Raw genomic sequence first — 23,366 nt, 5'->3', positions numbered from 1 at the left:
GCTGAATTAGCAGCACGCCAGTAAAGAGGAAGTTGGGTGAATGTGAAAGAGCCGAGGGATTGGCACATTAATGATGGAATTGAAGTTCAATAGACTGAATGGGCAGAGTGTTAAACAGCATTTATTATGCTAGCCTTTAAGGCCTCTTGTTCCTTAACAATTGCACTAGGGCATGCTGTGGCTACGGTCCACAGTTGCAGTTCTAAGCAATGTAATTCACAGGCTCATTGGATTTCAATTGTTGCTTCCTAATCTTATGTGAGGTTTCTGACAATGGGGTCCATCATAAAAGCTAACTAAAAAGATGCATGGCTCCTTTCATGGTATGCTTATTACAGAATAGATAAGATCGGCAAGCAGAGTAGCATCGATATATAATTGCTATAAATTAAAAGGAGAGATACATGTTTATATATACATGTACTGGATATATGTACCGTATACATGTACATATATAATTTTTTGCCCTGCTATGGATTTTATGTAGCTGATTAATATACATTTAGCTTCTCAGTTTTATAGTGTTTGATGTGCACTCAGATTAAACAAACATGAAGTTTTGCTCGTCATATAGGTTTTTTTGAAAATGGAAGAAAGAATTTTGAAATTGCAATTAAAAATTGGCACCAATTTAACAAAAAGGAGTTGTGTGCGTAATTTCTAAACACCTTTTAGCAGTTGTGTTCTCTGTATTCGGCGCCGCCGTACGGATATGCAAGTAAAAGTTCGACTCCATTTAGTTCATTAGTATGGATGAGAAAGGGGAGGTTGACAATGTTAGCTCTGCCGAATTACTTTTAAATGGACTGGAAAGTGAACTTGAACAGGCATGGCATATCGTCTAATTTGTAGAAATTTTAGTTTTAAAAGATCTTATGGTCACTGTTTGTGCTTGCCCACATTCTTTTACAAAGATCCTTTAGGTTTGCAAACTGAAATCTAGTTAATATATTTTGGCATAAGTTTAGTACTAGTGACTATTGTGCTAAATAATAATAATTTTAACAGCCTATGCTACAATTGGCAGTTATAGTTGGAGTATCATGTGCTGATGTGGCTATTTGTTTTAGAAATGTACATTCTATTGTGGTATTACGTTTATTCAGAGGTACCTCATAGCTAGAGGGTATGAATGTCTTCTTTTAAAGGTTGAAGAAGTGCTGATTAATGGCATATATGATTCAGTGTAGCTCTATACAGATGGTTTTAACACTAATAGCTCCCACTTGTTTTCTAACGAAATGTTAATTTCAGTTGGATGCAGAGGAGTTTGACTTACCAACTGTGGCTGCTCCTACCCTTGAAAGCATCCTGAATGAGGTATTGTTATGTCGTTTTATAGTAATTGGTTTATTTAGTTATTAGGTGTTAAATAGATGAGCAATTGAGTTTACTTATCATGTGGGGTTCACAGAATAAGTATTGCTATGAACCCCACATTTCTTGGCCACCATTTTCAATTTTTTGTAATAAAATCATAAAAGACAAGAGTAATTGTAATTTGTTTTGCTTTTTTGCTAACTTTTACTATCTTTATTTTTTTTTAACTGTTTGCTCATCTAGTCCGGAGATGAAGAAGAAAATGATGCACTGTCAAGTTCAGAAGAGAGCGAGTTTGGAAGACTTTTAGGACCATTCGATACTGCTTCCATACTCAGCTTTGATGACTTTGATAGAAAAAGGTAGATTAATTAATTTTAAAAAAAGTGTCATGAAATATGAAGATTTGTTTTGCGATGCTAATGGCGCAAACATCTAACTAAAGACCTTATTTAAAAGATACAAAAAACCACCATATTCATTAAGGAAATTATTGCAGAAAGAGGAAGATTTATGAAGGGCATGGGTCAGTGATGAGGCACACAATATTAAAGGGCATATCTACTCAAATAGTTGCAGCACAAGTGAGTAAATTTCTATAGCATCAGCAATGTATTTTCTTGTCGATATATAACCTTTATATTTGCGTGTAAAGTAAGATTTGACAATTCAATCTGCCTAGTTGCCTTTTGAAGTCTCAACAAGGTGTCTAAAACATTCAATGCATCTTTGCACTTTTTTGTAATAATGATTCTGGTTGGTATTGGTTGGTGGAGAAGCTATTCAGCGCCTCAAAGTTTTAAGTTAAACTTATTTAGCCAGAGTTAGTAGAGTCCTTTAATTTCAGTAAAGTAATAGTTTGAGTTTGTAATTTTAACAGTCATGTATCCGAGTTCTTTTTTTATTTTCATTGTAGACGAGGATAAATGCTGGCTTTCCTACAGCTATGGCTATTGATGTTCTCATAGCAATCGGAACAGCGCATGGAATCGTCTACGTATTTGGTTTGTTGTAAACTTTCCTTGAATTATGAATTTTCAGATGCTAAATTTTGTTTAGACGCGATGTTGTTTTAATTAAAACTTATTGTGCATAAAACTATATGGTAGTCTGCATTTGTACTGCAACATCTTTCTGCGCGACTTAATTAATGAGACAGCTCTTGTTGCCTGAGCTGGTGCACTTATTTGGGTTTTTGGATACCCAAGAATATCATTTTTTGCTGCAGAGCCTTCACAAGCCATGAAATGGAGTCTGGGAACTGCTAAGACTGGCGAGCAGTATGGGTCTGTCTCTTGCCTTTCCTTCAATGTCGACTCCAGCCGTTTGCTCGCTGGTCATGCTAAGGGCCAGATTACCATGTGGGATCTTTCTAATGGCAAACTGTTGCGCACGATTACAGATGCACATCCTGCTGGCCAAGCTGTTATCCATATTAAATTTACCGATAGTTTCGTAGTTGCTGTCTGTGCTGATAGTCACGGCTCTGTATTTGACCTTGAGTTCACGTGAGTCTACCTACAAACTGCTCAAAATGTATATTTCCTTCATTCAAACTCTGAATAGAATACTGTGAAGTTCTAGCAAAAAAGCTCAATCAAACAGATAATCCCGTCACATCGCTGTAGCAAGCATATTTTTCTATAGGCGAACTGTTACGGGGCGGGGTTGTGTGTCCCGTTGTTTATTCTCCGGAAGCCGAGGGGAGGTGTGCGCTATAGAGCCTTTACATATACCCAAACAGGCCAAGAACTCTCATAATGCACATACCATGCTTGTAGCGATGGTGACCTTCACCAAGGTAATTAACGGCAAATGGTTTAAAAAAGAGATTTATTAGTCTATTACTAATTCATGAAACATTTGAAAGTCATACATTAAAGCTTCGGCTTTATCCATAAACACTTTTTATTAATTTTGAACCGTACACATTTTGACAGCATATCAATAGCAAACACAAGACTGCATATATGTTCTGCCAATAATTCTGAAAAAAGGCAATGATTCCTTGAATTTTAAAAATTTTCATACCTTTCCGCTTCATCAACATTTGTGGTTTAACCTTTAGCCACGGATGAGCTTTTTTTAGAGTTTGCATCAGGAGGGATTTATTTTATGACACAAATTTATTATTAAAGCTAGTTTATGGAACGTAAATAATTTTAATATTGCGTAATTACATTATTTATGCAGCTGTTGGTGATTAACCTGAGGCCCAAGGTGTCCATTATATACTCATTCATTCTGACGGGTCAACAGGATTGCCTGCCTCTTTTGTGTTGGAGATGTGCGGGTGTCAAGGTTTCAGGATCTGATGCCGTGTTTGAGCCAGTGTTGGCCATTGCTCGACAGTCTACTATCCATTTCTTCCAGGTACCTGTTTCAATATGCTTCATTTTATTGTTGCCCCTTTCATCCACGTAACTCACTACTTCCTGAATAATAATAATATTATTATTATTATTCAGGAAGATTAAGATTTAATCAAGATTCTGAGATTTTAACTCAAGATTAAACAGAAAAAAGAATAATGGTTTTTTTTCTTAGGCTCATGCTTGTAGTGTCAGCAGAGCGTATGACATGCTAGCTGTAACAGTAATTTATGTGCTACAACAAAATGGATGGATAGTCATTATGATAATTGTTAGTTTTGTTTAATATTTGGAATATCCCCAGTTGTCACTACTCTAATTTCATTACTGTTTGCGTGATCTTTACATTTACCAACCATGAAATAAGATTATCCAAAATGCACCATGATCTTAATGTCAATGCTTTTAGTGATGTTGTCACTTGCCCGATGTTGTCACTTGTGCGATGTTATCACTTGTGTGATGTTGTCACTTGTGCGATGTTGTCACTCGTCTGATGTTGACATTTGTGTGATGTTGTCACTCGTGGGATGTTGTCACTCGTGTGATGTTGTCACTCGTCTGATGTTGTCACTCGTCTGATGTTGTCACTTGTGGGATGTTGTCACTTGTCTGATGTTGTCACTCGTGCGATGTTGTCAATCGTGTGATGTCGTCACTCGTGTGATGTCGTCACTCGTGTGATGTCGTCACTCGTGTGATGTCGTCACTCGCGTGATGTCGTCACTCGTGGGATGTTGTCACTCATATGATGTAATCAGTCTTTGTGTGGTCCATAACTTCGTGTTTACCAAGCTTTCAAACATCTCTAGGATTATCCTAAATTACTATTATCCCAGATTTCGATGCTGTGTGTAGCGTTATTATTGGTCTAGCATCATTACTCCGCATATGTGTGTCGATTTGCTGATTTGAGTATGACATGTCATCAGTTTAAAAACCACATTGTGGTTTAGCTAATGCCATCATTCTTGTCTAGGAAACGTCATGCATGTGGGAGTTTAGAGCTGATTAATGACTCATACAAGGTTATGAGAGCTTATATGCTCTGTGTAGTGATTCTTTTATTTGCAAATTTGTCTGGGAATGTCATTCACATTTATATTGCTATTATGAGTAATACTTGAATGCTGCTGACCTTTGCACTTAGCCCCTGCTTCCTTAGCATTCTTTACTTTTACCAGGCAGTTATAAAAGGCTCACAAGAAATTGAGATTCGAAGACTGCAGACAAGTGAAGTCGCATATAAAATCATTGCATTTTGTGTAAGTAGCTCTACCTGTGTCAGCTATCTTCTACCTACGGGAAGTATATTCTACCTGCGTCAGCTATCTTTTTACCTGTTTCAGCTATCTACAACTATAACTATGAGTAGTATTGGTCTGCAATTGTGTCAAATCTCTGTGTGTAACAACTTGTTTAGCTATTTGCTTACTGCAAAGTTTAAAATATTTTTAGTACCTTTAAACCAAGCTAGTTTTCTACAGAATATAAATGTTATTTATTAGTAGCATCATTGAGGATCTTGGGAAGATAGTTTGACAACCCCTTCAACTTTATATGATTGCACAACATGAAACAGAAACGTTCATACGAATCTATTAACTTTTTATTCATATTTTATCTCTTTGTTTATTGCTGTGTGTTCAAGATTGGTTAAATAGTGACATGATGAGGGCAGACTAGCAGACCAGCTGCACTGATTGTCTGTTATATAAATTTGGAGCTGATTCCTTTACTACCTTTAGTGGAATTCATTTGAAATATCTGTAACCTTCCTCCAGTATCCCTTGATGAAGAGCAACAGTTAAGAGTTCTGTATGTTCTCTTGACCTGCCAATTGCTTCACAGTTGAGTAGATATCAAACATGCTAAGTTATGTTTATGGTTTATCATGTGATCACATCGTCTGCTTTTTAATAAGCCTCTGGCTAGCTATTCGAAAATCTTATAGGTAAGCAGTTGATTGGCAGCGTTTTTGTCTAACAGGTCAAGTGTGATTACATGTACACTGTTGGCAACACTCATCCACTGTAGTCAAAGTTTGGTTTTCCGATGTGAAGGCATCATGTATCATCTATAGATTATGGCTGTTCCTTAGTTGGCAGTAAGTGAAATTTCTGCAATCAAAGCTTCACTCAGACATAGACTGACCAGCCCTGTTGATAACAGATCTCTGTTCTTGGTTTTGTGTAGTGGCTCAATTCATTCACTCTCGCTGTCATGGACACCTTCGAGAAGATTCATCTTGTGGATGTGGCGAGCTGGGAAGAGCTCGAAGTAATAGATATGTCAGACATGCGGTTTGTCTATGGCACTAGCTTCTTCAAGGGTCTGGCAACGGGCTGTAATGTTAGCCCTGCCTTGGTAAGTTCTAACCAACTCTCGCAGTCTTCTCCAAGGCCTGACATATAGTTAGGTATCTTACGGAATACTAATCTATATATATATTTCTCAAAGTTTGTGTATATGTCCATCTATAGCTATTAAAATCTTTGAATAAAAAATCTGTATAGCAGAAGATTTGATCTCGGAACCTCCTGCTAGCCAGTCTGACACCTTACTAACTAAACCAGACGAGCTTGATAGATTCGTTAGGCAATATATGTCGCTATATGGAAACAAATAAGCAACCACTTTCGGTCACAACGCAAAGTAATGGCTTAACGTCACAGAGAGGGGTAGCTCTTATTAATAAGTTTACTCAACTTATCAATTGGCAATGTGCAAGGCTAATAGCAAGTGACACGCAATTCTCATTGCCTCTCATTGTTTATTAGCTGATTTTTAATACCTGGGCAACGCCGGGTAGCACAGCTAGTATCTTATATGAGTACTAGTGTGGCATATTGTGGGGCTGAGACACAGATGTTTGTATTGCAGTCTCACGCAGGAGGACACGCCTGTTACTACTCCCTGGCTTCATTCAGGTCACAGCTATTTGTGCTCGGCAGCAAGTCAATACATGTGATGACTACAAGAACATGGCAGGAGGTTGGTTTCAACTATAAGATAGACTGCAGTTTTATTTCTTAAAATCCTCTCATTGAAAGTGCACAGTGACACTTTGTCACAGGTAGTTGTGAAACATTCTTACACATCTAAACTGTCATATCTCGCAACGGTTGGTCAGATATTCATTAATAACTTCTGTCAAAAGGATTCATTTTTTTGTCATCAGCTGGCAGCAGATCACAAAAAAGAATATCACAATACATTAGGCCAATCATTACTCTTACTCAGTAAACAAAAGACTGTGTTCCTACAGAGGCTGGATGTGCTGCTAAGGGAGAATAGACATCAGGATGCGATAGCCTTAGCTCTTACTTTTTACGATGGGACTGCTAAGGCTGTTATTGGTCTTTCCAGCAATCCTGAAAAACGACAGAAGGTTGTGGCTAACAAAGTGAGTGGCCAATTTGATTGTTTGAAGGCAATACTGTTAGGTTTAACACTTACTGTGGCACTACCAGTCATTGATTGTCTCTCTGCTGCAGTTTGTGTTGGATATAGAAGAATGAATAGACTCATATGTTTAATATTTGTCATGTGTGGTCAAGTACTGGGATATATTACTTGCTGTTATATTTTAGGATGTTGAATCTATTCCTAAAAGAACCGTATTGTTAATAGCCTCTTGACTCCATCGCCTTTTATAGTTATTGTAGTAGTTCATGCTATAAAATTTATCACCCTCATATTTTGAGTATCATGATTTTTAAAACAATTTTTTCAAGTAAAATGCTCAAGCCTTTAATTGTGTGTTTTTTTTACAATAGAGGAAAACTATGTATAGTTTATCCTAACTTATAACAATCCTCACAGATGTTACCAATGAGCTGGTTGTTCTTTTAGTATTTCATGCACTTTTCTGCATTGATTTTACTTTTTTGCAATGTAGATGCTGGACATTCTCTACACCTACATTGATCTCTCCATGACTAAACTCTGCCCCGAGTTTGGCAATATAGATGAGCTCATCAAACATTACGAGGTAAGACAACTCTTCTTCATACTCTTTTTGATCTGTGGCAATGTTGAGCAGTATGATACCTGGTCACATGCAAACACTGGCCGGTGAAGTAGAAAATCACTAGTGATTTTCTACTTTTAACTGGAGCATATATGAGTCATACATCTTCTCAACAGTCGACTCCTTGACAGAGCACAATCTCATGTCATGAGGAACTTTATAATGTTGGAAGAGTTTGGCTGAAACATTTAATAGAAATGTAACATGTTGCCATGTTGAGTGTGTTATTGTTAATTCTTATAGATATGTCTGACTGAACTTCTATTTAACTCTCTTGCATTCTCTACTCCGCCTCAGAACATCATCAAGATAATTGATTTTTTTTTAAACTTTCCAGTTTAGCCACTAGTGCTTGCTCAACTGGAAAAATTTGGTTCACACTGGTTACAATATAGTGTATAGTTTTATTTGCATGATTTAGCATGCAAACACATGATATGAATTGTATATAGGTACGAGTTATGTTATGAACTGGAACACATGAATAGTGTCATGGTAATCTGAAATGCTTGTCGCTATTCACACTTCTCACTAGTACATGTGCCAGGATGTCAGGGTATGTTCTCATGAATCATTTAAGTTATTTTCATTCGTGTAAATTAAGTACAACCTAAATTATTTTTGTACCATTTTATGTGTATTCTCTGAGTATGTAGAGTTTGTATGGCTGTTTATTGTAGAATGTGGTCCCTATATGCGTTGAATACTGCTTACGACTGGAGAGGGTGTAAGTACCATATTATATATATATATATTGTATTATATATATGTATATAATATATATTATATATACAATATATATATTAATATATATAATATATATTATATATAATATATACATGTATATATATGTGTTTATATAAATAACTAAACTTATTAACATAAAATGATGCGCGGTAAATTGGTATTATCTTACCTGTTTCATTTTTTAAAAATACCTGCCTTACCAATGCTATTGCATCTCTGTTCACCTTTAGAATTTATAAAGCTGCTACCAACTTAGTGAATGTGTAAAAATCTGTTATAACAACCAAGTAGTTAAATTTTTTAATAATTTGTTTTTGTAATTATGTTCCATTTGGAATACATGTAACATGATTATTTTTATAGTTGGCAATTGCTTAAGATGCTATCAACTTGATTGCTTGCTTAACTTAATTATTAGCCTTTTATATGGAGACATACATAGGACATACATATGTCAGACATAGGACATACATATGTCAGAGATTATATATAAATGTAGAGTTTTTATTTGTCATCTAACTGTGGAGATGTGAGATTACATTTATTGGTAGAGTAGCGATGTTTCATTTATGTGTAAAAGTTCAATACTACCTGTAGCTGCAGGAACGGGTTCATGTCATTGTGGAAACATTAAATTATCTGTTCATGATGTGCTGAGATTTTACATGTCATTGTAGAGCTGTGATATTACATGTTGCTGTAGAGATGTGCTGTTTGGACGGCTCTATGAGAGGTTTAGCCAGGATGTCATTGCCCACGGTGCGTTCCTCGAGTGTCTTGAGCCATACATTCTTGATGACCAGCTGCAACGTATCTCTCCTCAGATCATGAAAGACTTGACGAGCCATTTTCAAGGAAAAGACATGTTGGGCAGGGTCGAGGCGTGCATCATACACCTCGACATTATCAGTCTTGATATACATGAGGTACTCAAGCTATAGAACAAAGATCTTGATATTAACAGAAGGCCCTAGCGTTCTATCAGCCATGAGAGATAATCCTTACAAGTATTTTGAGAGTGCGAGTGTTTTTATTTGTGAATTTGATGCCGGCAGCCACACAAATGATGCGAGCACAAAACAGACTCTCGTCAGGCATTGCTAGCTGCGTAATAAGATCTGGCTGTAGCCAAAAGCTTGAGTTATAATAAATGTTTTGTGAACCTTGAAATCTCTATTGTTTGAGTTTGTAAAAATTATGCCAGGCAAAGTTATTAAAAATGCACATCTGTTAGCAATTTTCAATTTTGCAAGTTCTGTGGATTCATGAAATACAGTAAATGTGAGATATTTTGGCCTACGAAATGAATAGACCAGTATAGCATAGATAGCCTGAGATCTACTAATGCTAAGACATCTAACAGCATAGATGGTTAATTATAGGTTGTTATCAACAGTGTGTTGACAGTATGTCTCGAGTAAGTCAATTCTTTCAAACCTCTGTTCATTTATTGACAGCCAGGGTAAGCATGAAGTTATTTATCTTACTAGGGGCAATATTAGTTCTTCTGTCTAGGTCTGAGTAATAGGAGATCTTAAAGTGTAGGACATCATATTGACGTATATATTTGCAGACAGTCAAGCTTTGCTGGGAGAATGGAATGTATGATGCTATTATATACATATACAACCAGGGGCTCCAGGACTACATCTCACCTCTGTTAGAGCTCATTGCCGTGCTGAGAGAAGCCATTGCTTCTGGCAAACAGCTCTCAGGTAAGCACAGCTCTTGTGACTTTTTTCTGTGAGTTGTCAGCACATGCTGATGAGTTGGCTAGATAAAGAGAGAAGAGAATGTGACTGATAATAGCCTTGATTTTCGTATTACAAAAATGATACTAAAATGAGATTGCAAAGTAATCATTTAGTTGAAGCTAGTTTAGAGGAGCTTCTATAGATTGTCATTTTTATATGGCGTTGGAGGGATGCTGACCTGTGTTTGTGGATTTAGGGTGGGAAAAATTAGAGACATGGTAATTCATGCTTGTGGATTTAGGGCTTGAAGGGAAAGATTCGATTGAAAAGAAGCAAAAATTATTTCGATATCATTTGTGTCATAGAGTTGTACTACAAAACGAGTCATTTGCCAGTGAGAAGAGGAACATTTGCTAATTGATATCATTTGTAAATATTGTTATATTGTACTCACTATTGTATCCTTCTACACTTATTTAAATTCATTTTTTGTAATACAATACTTCAGGAGAATATAGAAATTTACTTGTAAAATTTGATTATTTTTAGCACATCTTTAAGTTCACTTTCGTTTAATGCTGAAGTATTATTGTTTTACTGCTCATTCCTTCTGAATATATGACCTCTATGCGCATGCCTTACTACTCGGTGTATTTTACTACTTGCTACACTCTAGACATTCATGTGAAGCTCGGAAACAAGCTGCTTGTCTACATTAGCAACTCCCTAGCTGGACTCGCCTACCCTCTCGGATCTCTTGACGAGGCTGTCGCTAAGGACGTCAAAAAAAGCATTTTCAAGACCCTCACATGTCTACATACAGATTCTCCTTCAAGTGGTGAGTGTGCATTTGCTGTTAGCCCCCACATTATCATTACTGTAAAATCAAGATATTCAATATTTCACTTCAATTTACATAAATTTACACCTATATTTTGTAATATCAAAACGAAACTTGCAATTTTATATTATTACACTAGTTTACACTAATACATTGTTACACCTTATATTATAATCTTTCTAGCTTTATAGTTCATAATAAGTTACTTCAAACTTAGAATGAACTAAATAGAAATTGTCCAAGGTCACATGACTTGTAAACTAAACAGATCGGTACCATAGGGTAGCTAAAAGACTAATCTTTCTGGCTAAGTAGTATGTTTATGGTAAGACAACTCTGAAAACATTTGTTACGTATATGTCACCTGAGGATGGCTAGCATCAGTGTTACGCTGTTCATTATTGAACCCAGAGCCGACTAGGTAGGTGCAGGTACATGTACTGACAGTTGAAGACTCATTAGCAAGTAGTGTTTTATGTTGGTTATAAAAAGTTGTAACATATTTGCTGTTTTCAATGAGAAAGCTGGCATAGTGTCAGTCGAGTATGTTTGTTTGTTTGTTTGTTTGTTTGTTTGTTTGTTTGTTTGTTTTACGTACATTAAATCATAATATAACAAGATGATAAAAAAGTAAGGCGCAAGTAGGGCCCATATGCGCAGTAGCATGGCTATTCGAGGCGCAGAGCCCGCATTAACAGATGAGATTATTAATGAAGACATGGTTTGAAACATGGTTGTTTAAGCAAAAGAAATCAGAACAGATTTATTCCAGAGAGTCCAGCAAGTACTGCTTCAAAGCAGCCCTAAAACCATCATGACTATCAATTTTCCTTAACCAGATTGGCAAGGAGTTCCATGCTGATGACTTATGATAGGCAACCCATGTATGGCCACCAGTAGAGGAGGAGGGTGGAAGGGTGGAAGCCTAATTGGCAAGGAATTCCATGCTGATAGGCAACCCTATAGCCACTAGTAGAAGAGCATGTTCATACTATGCTGACAATATTTATAGTTAACTCATGCATGTTGCAGGTGAAAAGGCTTACCCGCACATGAGGACATTTCTAGACTTTGATACAAGAGAGTTTCTCAATGTGATGGCTTTGGCTTTTGAGGAGCCAGAGTTTGGTGGTGCTGACAGGTTGGTGTCTTTCATCTATGTATTATGAATATCTTACTCCACAGCTTAAATATATATGTTGTTGTCTGTCCACGTAATTAGATGCAATTAGAGGACTATTGTTAAACAGAGCATTAAATGATATCTACTGGTAAAAGGTTGTAGAACATAATCTCTATTCGTATGGACATTAGGACTAGGCAAAGCGTACTCGTGTTACCCTATATATAATCTATATGTCAATCTTTTCTGTTGTAAATCTGCCGTTTTATGAATTGTGCTATTCATATCATCTGTGGGTGTTTAGCGAGGAACCATCCTATAGTAGAAGAAAGAGGAGGCAGTTTTACCGATATGCTTTGTTGCAGTGGGGGTTAACCTGATGCTCATACAGGTACCTTACAAAACAGCTGCTCATCATCTGTAACTGTCATCTGTAGATTCTCAAGAGTAAACATTTAAATTACGTTTTAGTGCAGGGCAAAGGCAGAGGGTGGTGGATATCTTGCTGCAGATTGTGGTCGAGGGCTCTGGTTACACCCCCACACAACATGGAATGCTCTTCTTATTTCTTGCCAGACAGCTGGCTCGACACTGTACCACTCTGCATCTTAGTAGAAATCTGTTTGATCAGGTGAGTGTGTGGGGCCTCTTCAGGCCTAGCACCAGAAATAGGTCAGTGCCCTTGCACCTCTAGCTGACCACTAGTTGGCCACAGTTTATCCTGAAAAGGTGTCAGACACCATCGGCTGCCTGTCTGAAATAACAAATTAATTTTTTTGCAGTATTTCAAGCATCTCTGTTTTATTAAATATTCAAATAATACAATTACTATGGAAATGCGAGGCATTATTTATTATTAATAACATTGCACTGTGTGCGCATATGTAAAACTGTTTTACACATGTATGTGAGTGTTAACAAGTCTTGTTAATAAGGGTTGACAAATCTAACGGGCAGCTATTGCAATAATGTGAATAACCAATACTTGACAATATCGGTATTATTACTGTCACACAACGGTGACCTAACATGATGTTACCAGATAATAGAGTTTCTATGCAAGCGAGGAGACGACTCTCATAAAGAGGAGCGGCAGGAAGCTCTCCTCGAGTTGCTTACAGTTGAAAAGGAACTTCAGATCGATGCAGATAAAATACTACTCATGGCTGAACATGCCAATCTGTAAGTATCTGCTGAGCCTGCCTACTTGCAGGTATTTGATGAGCGTGTCAACATTTACCACTTGTTGAGCATGCCAATCTGTAAGCACTTGTTGAGCATGCCAATCTGTAAGCACTTGTTGAGCATGCCAATCTGTAAGCACTTGTTGAGCATGCCAATCTGTAAGCACTTGTTGAACAAGCCTAGCCTTAAAGTACTTATGCATCATATTCATGATTATTCTGTTTCACTATTTAACACAAAGCCAATCTTAGTTTTGCTTTTGATCCAAGTTGGTAGAGGGTCTTTTTTTAAGTTGTCATTGTAATTCATTCCTTCACAGCACTACTGTCATGTTTATTATGTTGTGTATATTACTACAGGACACTGTATCTAACTGATACATTCATTCCAAATGTTTTTTGTCAACTTGCATAGGAATATTTTAATTTATTTCTCTAAACCATGTCTCCATGTGCCACTTCCTCAATCTCATGTTGTCCTCAGCATTTGGTTTGGAAAAGTATTTTAACTTACAAAGGCTTATCAAATTTATCTCTAATTAATGTAGTTTACCTCTGGATTATTGGGTAATAACTCATCACGCAGGAGGCTGGAGGTTCAAACTTCCATTACATCCAGTCAAGAAACACAGTGTATTATTTATTTGCTATAACCTGAGTGTGAGAACTGGCGGCTGGATTGACATATGTCATCAAAGAGAAAATAAGACCAAAATTCCTTTTTTGCTAAAAACCCATGTTAGCTCATCTGATGCTTAGAAAAGAATAACAATTACAAGACTGTTATTTGAAAGTATGATAAGTCACTGTCACTGGTAGAAGACAGTTAAGGTTATTTCTGTTGAGCAAACTATGTCATCTTATTGTTGCAGGTTTCGAGTGTGCGAGTATATCTTCAAAAAGCATAATTTACATGATAAAATTCTATTAACATATTTGGAGGACCCGTCTCGCTGTCACCAGGCCTTCTCCTTCATAGAACTTACTTTGAATGACAGACAATCAGCTAATATACATGACAAGATCACACAAGTGACTCTCTCGCATCTCAAGGTTGCTCTTACTTGTTTTTTTTTCTGTGGCTCGTATCTTGAGCTCTTTTTTTATCGAGTTGGTTATATTGTTTTTGTAATTTTAATGGCGTGGCCGGTGAAATTAAGGAAGAGGCTGGATGTTAGTTTAATATCCAAATGATTGAAGGTAATTTTTTCTAAACGCTAAATAAAAAGCAACCCAACTTGAGTTTAAAAGTTGTCATCACACACCCAGGCTATTCAGTTATGTCTAGCAGGCATTTAAACTGCTGTCTTTAGTCTTTCCTGAAGCCCGCTCTCTAGCTTCTAGCTGTTCCATTTTTTTCTGAAGGTTTTATGGCAGTGGGCATACTACCCATGTCTAACTCATGAAACAACAGTAATACATATGTCTAGTTATATATACCTTAGTCTGTCTAGGTGTGTATATATATATACTTAGACATAGACTTAGGACATATAGCTATATTATATATTGCCATTGCATGTCATTATGAACACCAAAAGCTAGGACAGAAGGCTAATAGGAGGCTGTTTTGTGACCGCTGGTAGGGAACCTCTATATTGTATTGTATATGCGTGATTACTGTCATACATATTATGCACCCTTTAGGTAATCTAGTATTAACTGGTTCGTCATAGCATGACGAGGTTGTAAGGCTCAGGCTTCTGTTTGCCTAACTTAATGAAATTGTTAGCGAGATAATTTCTCTAGATTTTTCACCTAGTCATGGAAAGGCTAGCAAAAATCGCTTGAACAACTGAGTTTCTCATTTGCAGGCTCTCGTCGAATGTGACGCGTCTCAGACAGTTTCACTGCTCACAAATATTGTCAGAGTTGACTGGCTAAAAGTCATACGTACACTAGATAGCGAAGAGAGGACACAATATTCTTTGCTTAAAGCACTTTTGGTTGAAAGGTACAGATCGTTTTCAATGGCTGTCATCTTTCCCTGTAAAAACATCTTAGGCTTAGCTATAGATTGTGTGATTTTTTGTTTCAAGTTTTGCATTGATTGAATCTATGGCCACTAATCGGCGTTGACTGATATTTAGGGACAGCGAGATGCCCTCACTAGATGCTAACTTGCATGATATCTACATAGAGAGGATGTGTAAATTTGACAGCGGCTCTGTCGAGCTCTATCTTAAAACAACTGATGGCTACACTGCCGGGTCTGTGTACGAGGTGTGTACAGCATGTTCTTGCTCGCCTAGTAAGAATTTTAATTAAGGAGTATATGTTTGTTTGTAGTACAGAGTCTCTTTCAAGTAGCAATGTGGTGTCTCTTTGAATCGTTTCAAATTTTTTCGCACTGCATAGTTTAACAATCGTTGGCATTTGGTCATAGGAATTGGTTTTGCATTAAAGTAAGATAATTACAATAATACCTTGACATACAACTTGACCATATGCCTGTATGTCAATTCATGTGTATCTCAAATCATCTTTTTTATATAAAATAACTAAATACAAATTGATCGATTCCCAACTTTGGAAAAAACACCCCTAAAAACAGGATATTACAATAAAAACAGGTTTTTAATTGTTTTACTTGAAAATCTATGCTGACAAAATAACAAATACCTATGTAATGGTTATGATCAGCAATAAAAGGTGACATTATTATGTACAGTTATGTATGATGTTCTTATCTTTGAGACAGACGGTAGCAGCTAACAGCGGTGTGCGAGACACTTGACAGAGACACGTTTGATACATGACACCTTTGTGACACTACGTCACATGACATAAAATCTACGTTCAACTTAAATGAATTTAGCTTATTATGCGCACATTTTAAAATAAATTTTAATCTCACACTAAACTTAATTCTAGTTTGCTTTTATTTTTATTAATTTTTTCCGGTTTGGCTCTTGCCTCATCTTTAGGCTTGCTTTCGTCTTCACTTTTAGCCAGCCTTTGTAAATCCTTTTTCTATTCGATGAGAAAAATGAAGCGATGCTGTTTTTGTAAGCCTCTCACATACTCATCTACCTAGCGGCTGCATCGGAAATCATCTCGTATGCTCTTATCTCAAATTTGTCTCGCATCTGAAGGCAAAAATTTCCTCGGAATTCCCCTCGTATTTCAAATTTTGATAAAAGTAATTATTATCAAAGACTGAAGGAATGTCATGTTTGCTAGAGAATCGAAAATCCGCTCAAATATCTATGTCTATGAATATCTAATAAATGACCTGTTTAACTAATGTGTTTAGTGAACAGATTTTCTTGGCTTACAACTTCTCATGATATATCATCAAGTCAGTTTTTGTCTACAGATTTGTCAGAAATATCACCAATATGACTCCATGTCATACCTGCTGGAGAAGATGGGTCGAATACAGGAGGCCTTCGATATGATGATGAAAGTAAGTTTAGCTCATTTGACCCTACGACTAGTTGACTTAGTCTGCTGTTTTGTAAGTTCACACTATGTTGCATTTTTACTCATTAGACATTCAAGGAGAAGATAGAGCTGTTCTTAGAGCTAGTAACAGATCCACGGGCTTCCAAGAACACAAATAGTAAGTTACCATGTCTCTGGTGTATATGTTTATGAGCGGATGAATTTACCGGTATATGTTGTTTACTGCCAATAAATACTTGTCTATTCTATATATGTATTGTTTTATATAACCAGTACCCTGGCAGGCTAGTGTGCTGCAAGAGATTGTCATGAGTGCTAATGAACCGCAGTGAATAAGTACAGTATGTGCGCAATAACTCTAACATCGATGAAAGTGAACAATTAGTGCAGGTGGTAGGGCACTGGGTGATAGCGTACGGTTGGTAGTGCAGGTGATAGCGTACCGGGTGGTAGTGCAGGTGGTAGCGTACCAGGTGGTAGTGCAGGTGGTAGCGTACTAGGTGGTAGTGCAGGTGGCAGCGTACCGGGTGGTAGCGTACCGGGCGGTAGCGTACCGGGTGGTAGCATACCAGGTGGTAGCGTACCGGGTGGTAGCGTACCGGGTGGTAGCATACCGGGTGGTAGGGCAGGTGGTAGCCTACCGGGTGATAGTGCAGGTGGCAGCGCAGGTAGCCTACTGGTTGGTACTGCAGGTGGTAGTGCACCGGGCGAAAACGTCGAATATTGTAGGTTCAAATCCTGTCTGATGCAATCTTTTCCCCACATCCAGCCGTGGCTTCAGATAGACAGGCACGGTTCTTATTATTGTAAAGATTATAACTTCCAGTATGAACTCCCAGTACATTAACTTCAGGCATTTAGAATCAAAAGTGCTCTGTGTCTAGATAACCTCTATTACTAGTCAATAGATATATGTCTACCTCTATTACTAGTCAATTGATATATGCATAACTCTATTATTAGTCAATAAATATATGTGTATCTCTATTACTAGTCAATAGATATATGTGTACCTTTATTACTAGTCAAGAGAGATATGTATACCTCTGTTACTAGTCAATAGAGATATGTGTACCTCTATTATTAGTCAATAGATATATGTGTACCTCTATTACTAGTCAATAGAGCTATGTGTACCTCTATTACTAGTCAATAGAGCTATGTGTACCTCTATTACTAGTCAATAGATATATGTTTACCTCTATTACTAGTCAATAGAGCTATGTGTACTGACAGATACCCTGATACTCAGCCAGCAGCTGGAAAGTTTACTCATTAAGCTGATTGGACTTTGTCAGAGAAACGGCAGCAAACTTACGGAGACACAATGCAAGGTGAGTCTTTTACATTTATATTAACTTGGCAGTTTTCAAAGATGCTCTTTGAACTTTTTCTTATTCCAAAATTTCTAATTTCTAGAGCAAACAGCAAATAAACCTATCTTATATGGAAGCAAATATGACAATTGCTCTATTTGGTGAACAAAACATGTTTTGTTTAGAAATGTTGCTTTAACGTAAACTGCAGCACATAATGGATTTATATTTTAGACTGTTTGGACACAGAAAAGTATTATCTGAAATAAATATCGTCTCCTAAATTTTTCTAACTTTCAACAAAAGGCCAAGTTTTAGCAGAAACTAACCATAGTTTTGATGACTATGCAATGGGTATTTCTTAAGTAAGTTTTTATATTCAGCAAAGCTTCCACCGCAGTAAAAGAACATTATTTTAAATTCCATGCGAAGCAAAAATTATTTTGTTTCACTTTGATTTAGAGAACTCGGCTTCATAATCAAGTTCGGTTGTTGATTAATGATATCTTTACCACCGGCTACAATAATAAGGTTATAATTTTGACCAGTTGAAAGACAATAAAATAGACTTAACCGCCTGTTATGTTTACATCAGACATTCAACTTAGAGTTTCTATGTTACGGCAGAGTAGGTACCAGCGAGCAAGGCAGCTCCATATTTTGGGGATATTGTATGGATAAGAGAAAGCAGTTTTCGTCCTTCTACAGTTGTTATGAATAATAATAATAATAATCTAGATTTAAATAGTTTCAGGGCGATCAAGTTTTATTATCATCAGGTGTTAGCAAATACTGTGACAACTGGTCATTAAGAGTCTCAATAGCTAACTTTACTAGCAATTATCTATATGTGAGTCATTAGACATCTGGCTTGCGGTTCTGACTTCGGTTCATGCACTCAGCCGGTTCCTATCAAGTACCACGCAAACTACAGTTCGTGTCAGGAAGCCCCTCAATTACTTCTTCCATTGATTGCTAGAATCCGCTGAAATCATTGATTGCTGAAAAAGCTGCTAGAAATCATTGATTGCTGAATCTGCTTTTTCACTTGGAGTTGAAGCAGGGAATTTATCTAAATAATAACAAATTATTATCTCGCACCCGTAAAAACTCATTTGAAGTTTTTCATCTTCCACTTTTTGAGCTCGAACCCTTGTGAAAGCTTTTTTATTTGCGCTTAAGGCCATCAGCGAGAACCCGAAAACTGTTGTGCAATGAAAATATCTTTTGATCAGGCTCTCTGGTTTCCTCTTCTCGACTCTGTTATGGAGCCCCACCAAAAGCTTCCTGTGGACAACCCTCACCTCAGCCTGTTCAAGGATGCCAGCCGCCAAGTGCTGAACAGTATGATGGAGTATATAGAACTGCCAGCCATCATGTCGAAGATTGTAAAAGAGTTCACTTTTGGTGAAGGAAGGTTTGGAGATGTTAAAGATCTTGTACTAGGCATGATCCACACCTACAACTATGAGAAGGTTCGATTTGTAAATGAACATCTCCAGGCACCAAAACCTATACTCAGTTCTTTTTTGGCTGGTCATGCTTTTACACTATAAATTTTATTTCGATGTTTATGGTGGTTAAACTCCAACTTGAGAACACTAGTAGCTTCAAGTTTGCTGAATTTTTTGCTGACCTGGTTTATCATTTCTATTATTACTATTGTTCAGTAAATTATATGACAATTAGTAAAAAGAGGTTCTTTTTTATGATTTTTCAAAACAGATTTTGTACCTTTGCATTTATAGTTACTTCCAGCTTAGTAACTTCCAGCTTAACATCACATATTCACGCATCATATTCTACACATGTGTTTGTGTCTTGACAGACATTGCGCAGCACGCTCAGTAACATGATGCACGGAGATTTGCTCAATCAAATGAGGGAGCAGAAAGCAATGCAAAGTAAAGCTTTTGTGCCCAGTCGAGACAGATGCTCTTACTGTAATAGGCAGGTGCTCTCAAGCAGTGTCACCTCGCAGCTCAGAGTTTTCAGGTGGGCGATTAGTTCTGAGAGATTTAGGTCAATTGCTACTGCTGTAACTTACAAATGTGATACACTGAGTAGACGGCCAGCCTTGAGTACCAGTTACATTTATTCCATCTGCTGAGCCTGTCACATTTGCCATTTTATATCATCAATGACGACTGTCACAGCTGTCTTATTGTCTGCAATATCAAGGGCTCTATTCAATTTAGATCTGTTTGTCTATTTTCTTAAATATCATTGCACTTATTTTGCGTAACGCTACTAATCATCCCCATTTGTCGATATCATGTTTTTTTAATGGTATCTACCTCTGGTTTTCTGATAAAGAGCTCAGCCATTATTGCAGTTGCGATCCATCATGCGACACTTCAGGTTTTTTTCAAACAGGCTCACAAGTCAATAGCTCACTAGACAAATACATACATGCTCAACAGTTTCACTACTAACTCTGCAGATGTGCTCCCTGTAATCCGTTGCTTATGTTACAAACAAGCAAGCATCATATTCAATGCTTCATATGGCAAGTCTGCTCACATATTCAATGGTCAGGCAGGTGTTGTCACACATTCAATGCTTCATGTCGCAGGTGTGGTCACCTATTTCATGACTCGTGTCTGGAAAGATGCGGAGCCCTTGCTCAATCCACCGATGACTCGCTAGTCTACGCTTGTTATGTCTGCAGCCAACAGGACAATTCTACAAGAACTAGGCTTTCCTCCAATCTACAGGTGAAATCCTTCTAATGACTCCACCGCATTTCTTTTTATCTTGGACACAAAATGAAAAGGTCAAGGTTTGGTAAAGATAAGTTTAACCGCAGCCAGAGCTACAGGGAGGGCATCAGAGTTTTTTTTTCTTGCTTTAAAACAACTATAATTTACTTGTGCTGAAATACACTGTTGCCCATAATTATATAAAATGCTCAGAGAGTGCCAACTAGCAAGCTCCCTGCTGTACCACTAATTTAGAAAAGCCTACATGGTACTGGCCACTCTTCAATTATGCCAGAAAGCTACTTTTGGTATATAGGTATTTCATGTCGACATGCCTTATCTTGTTTGCTGTCACAATAATGAAGCATTACTGCTTTTACTGGTTTTTTGACAATCAGAAATATAAGGATTCCAATCACTAATGGCATTTTTGAAAAATATGTGTTTCTTATCCTAAAAGGCTACAGTATGCACCGCTGTTCTCTACTCAACTGGAATGACTCGCCAGTGGTATGCCTGTTCTGACACTTGCCAGATAACCAGCGCACACCACAAGATAGTGCAAAAAAGTTTTTTTTAGCATGACACCGGCAGTGACATTCTTCAAGCTGTCATGTCCCATTAAGTAGGCCATACATCAGCAGTATTAATCAATTTTACCCTTTTTTGCGATTGACCGGCTTTTATTTGTCATTTGCTTGCTTGTTTTTTAGCACATTCATTGATATATTGTGTTTTATGTACATGTATGTACATAAAAACAATTGAACATGTATGTACAAAACATTATGTACATGTATGTACATAATATAATACACAATAATGCATAATACACATGTATGTACACGAAATAATGCACTTCATGTCATTATAGAGAATGCTCAGTGCTCGAGCCGGCTCCATCGATACAGACGATCCTCAGGTAGACTAAATCTCATTATCTCAAAACACAAGATTAGTTTCTCAATTTATTTATCCTTTTAGCAGACTTGTTTTCAAGATATGATTATTGATAAATAAATCTTTTGGAAACACTATCTCTTACAAATGCGCTATGTGTAAATTGAATGATACATTTGTGGGTGACAACAATGTTATAAATACTAGTGCTATGAGTATAACTTTTTGATTGGGTAATTGCTGAATACTAGGCAACCGATTCGCTCATGTTTTTGCTAATCTCCCACAGGAGGAACTGGAGCCACGTGGAAAACACAAGCTCAACCGTAGACGCCGTGGACCGATGGGGACATCTGACATCTCCCTCCGTCTCATTCCACCTTCCTGTATCGACAACAACATGCTGGATAAAACGTGACCGTAACTTGAAGACCCTGACTTTTACAGTGGTCAAGCGGCTAGTCCTAGTCTGGAGTCATTTCAGTCCTGCCGCTGACAGAGTTTCAAGTTTTCATGCCTGCTGCCTTTGTCACACGGAGTAAATAGCCATTTCTTGCGGGCTCATCTACATCTATTGAGTTAGTATTTATGAATGCTATAGCCACACAGCCTATCATTTTTTCTCACATGATAATTGTATGACATATTATTTATTACTCATTGCTCAGCTGTTATGATAAAAATTTGCATACGAATTTAATAAAATTGGATTCATGATATTTTCACATGGAATGTTTAGTAGAATATTCTTCAACACTTCAGAATTTTTCCTTTCGGTCAATTCAGTATCTGACCAATTATGCCAGACTCAAAAAACCAATCAAATAAGGTACAATCTTGTGTTGAACAGGAGCATTGAATGTTTTCATGAGATAATACTCTTGAAAGTACGTGTAACTGGTAACTAGATGTAACTAGTAACTAGATGTAACTAGCAACTATATGTAACTAGTAACTAGATGTAACTAGTAACTAGATGTAACTAGTAACTAGATGTAACTAGTAACTAGATGTAACTAGTAACTAGATGTAACTAGTAACTAGATGTAACTAGTAACTAGATGTAACTAGTAACTAGATGTAACTAGTAACTAGATGTAACTAGTAACTAGATGTAACTAGTAACTATATGTAACTAGTAACTAGATGTAACTAGTAACTAGATGTAACTAGTAACTAGATGTAACTAGTAACTATATGTAACTAGTAACTAGATGTAACTAGTAACTAGATGTAACTAGTAACTATATGTAACTAGTAACTAGATGTAACTAGTAGTGAATCTGGTGATGTTCGCGATTTCCTTCATTTTCAATCGGAGAGTCTGCAGGGGGATGCTGAAGGCCAGATGTTTGGGACCAGACAGAGCTTTTAAGGCTAAATATTTTTAGCAACTTGGCGGAAGGCATGGATCGATCATACTCGTGTGGAGTGTGGATGAAATCGACCAAAAAGTGCGGACACGCATAGTATTTATGCAAGTTAACAGACAGACACACACAATAGCATATTGGGAATTATTAATATAGATTTCTGACTAATATAGTTGAGTTGCTGAGGTGGTGTGTACCCTTGGCTGAAATAACCATTTTATTGGTTGGTCAGTGTTTGTTGTTTTCATCTAGGGAACAATATGAATATTCTAAATGCTAACTTTAATTCTATATTCCATGAATATTCAATATGCTTGGAGTTTTAACTCACAGTATAAGAGTTATAAAAACAA

At 37.0% G+C, this 23,366-nt stretch overlaps 1 protein-coding gene across 1 annotated transcript; it reads left to right on the top strand.

The window, feature by feature from the left end:
• The first annotated feature begins 749 nt into the window (after window positions 1–749).
• LOC137387587 (vacuolar protein sorting-associated protein 8 homolog) lies at window positions 750–22,373 on the top strand. The gene is made up of 31 exons (XM_068074092.1): window positions 750–827; window positions 1,255–1,320; window positions 1,564–1,682; window positions 1,820–1,904; window positions 2,237–2,324; window positions 2,549–2,828; window positions 2,968–3,121; window positions 3,514–3,693; window positions 4,877–4,957; window positions 5,889–6,059; window positions 6,576–6,686; window positions 6,961–7,098; window positions 7,594–7,686; window positions 8,406–8,452; window positions 9,176–9,398; window positions 10,046–10,187; window positions 10,843–11,004; window positions 12,040–12,148; window positions 12,602–12,761; window positions 13,173–13,312; window positions 14,187–14,367; window positions 15,129–15,268; window positions 15,405–15,537; window positions 16,634–16,723; window positions 16,810–16,879; window positions 17,959–18,056; window positions 19,274–19,513; window positions 19,867–20,033; window positions 20,614–20,755; window positions 21,615–21,662; window positions 21,930–22,373. The coding sequence occupies exons 1-31, from the start codon at window positions 750–752 to the stop codon at window positions 22,056–22,058; spliced, it is 4,065 nt and encodes a 1,354-aa protein (XP_067930193.1). The 3' UTR covers window positions 22,059–22,373.
• The last annotated feature ends 993 nt before the right edge of the window (window positions 22,374–23,366 follow it).

Source organism: Watersipora subatra, chromosome 1, assembly GCF_963576615.1.
Source record: "Watersipora subatra chromosome 1, tzWatSuba1.1, whole genome shotgun sequence".
NCBI lineage: Eukaryota > Metazoa > Bryozoa > Gymnolaemata > Cheilostomatida > Watersiporidae > Watersipora > Watersipora subatra.
This window is presented reverse-complemented; position numbering and strand designations above follow the sequence as displayed.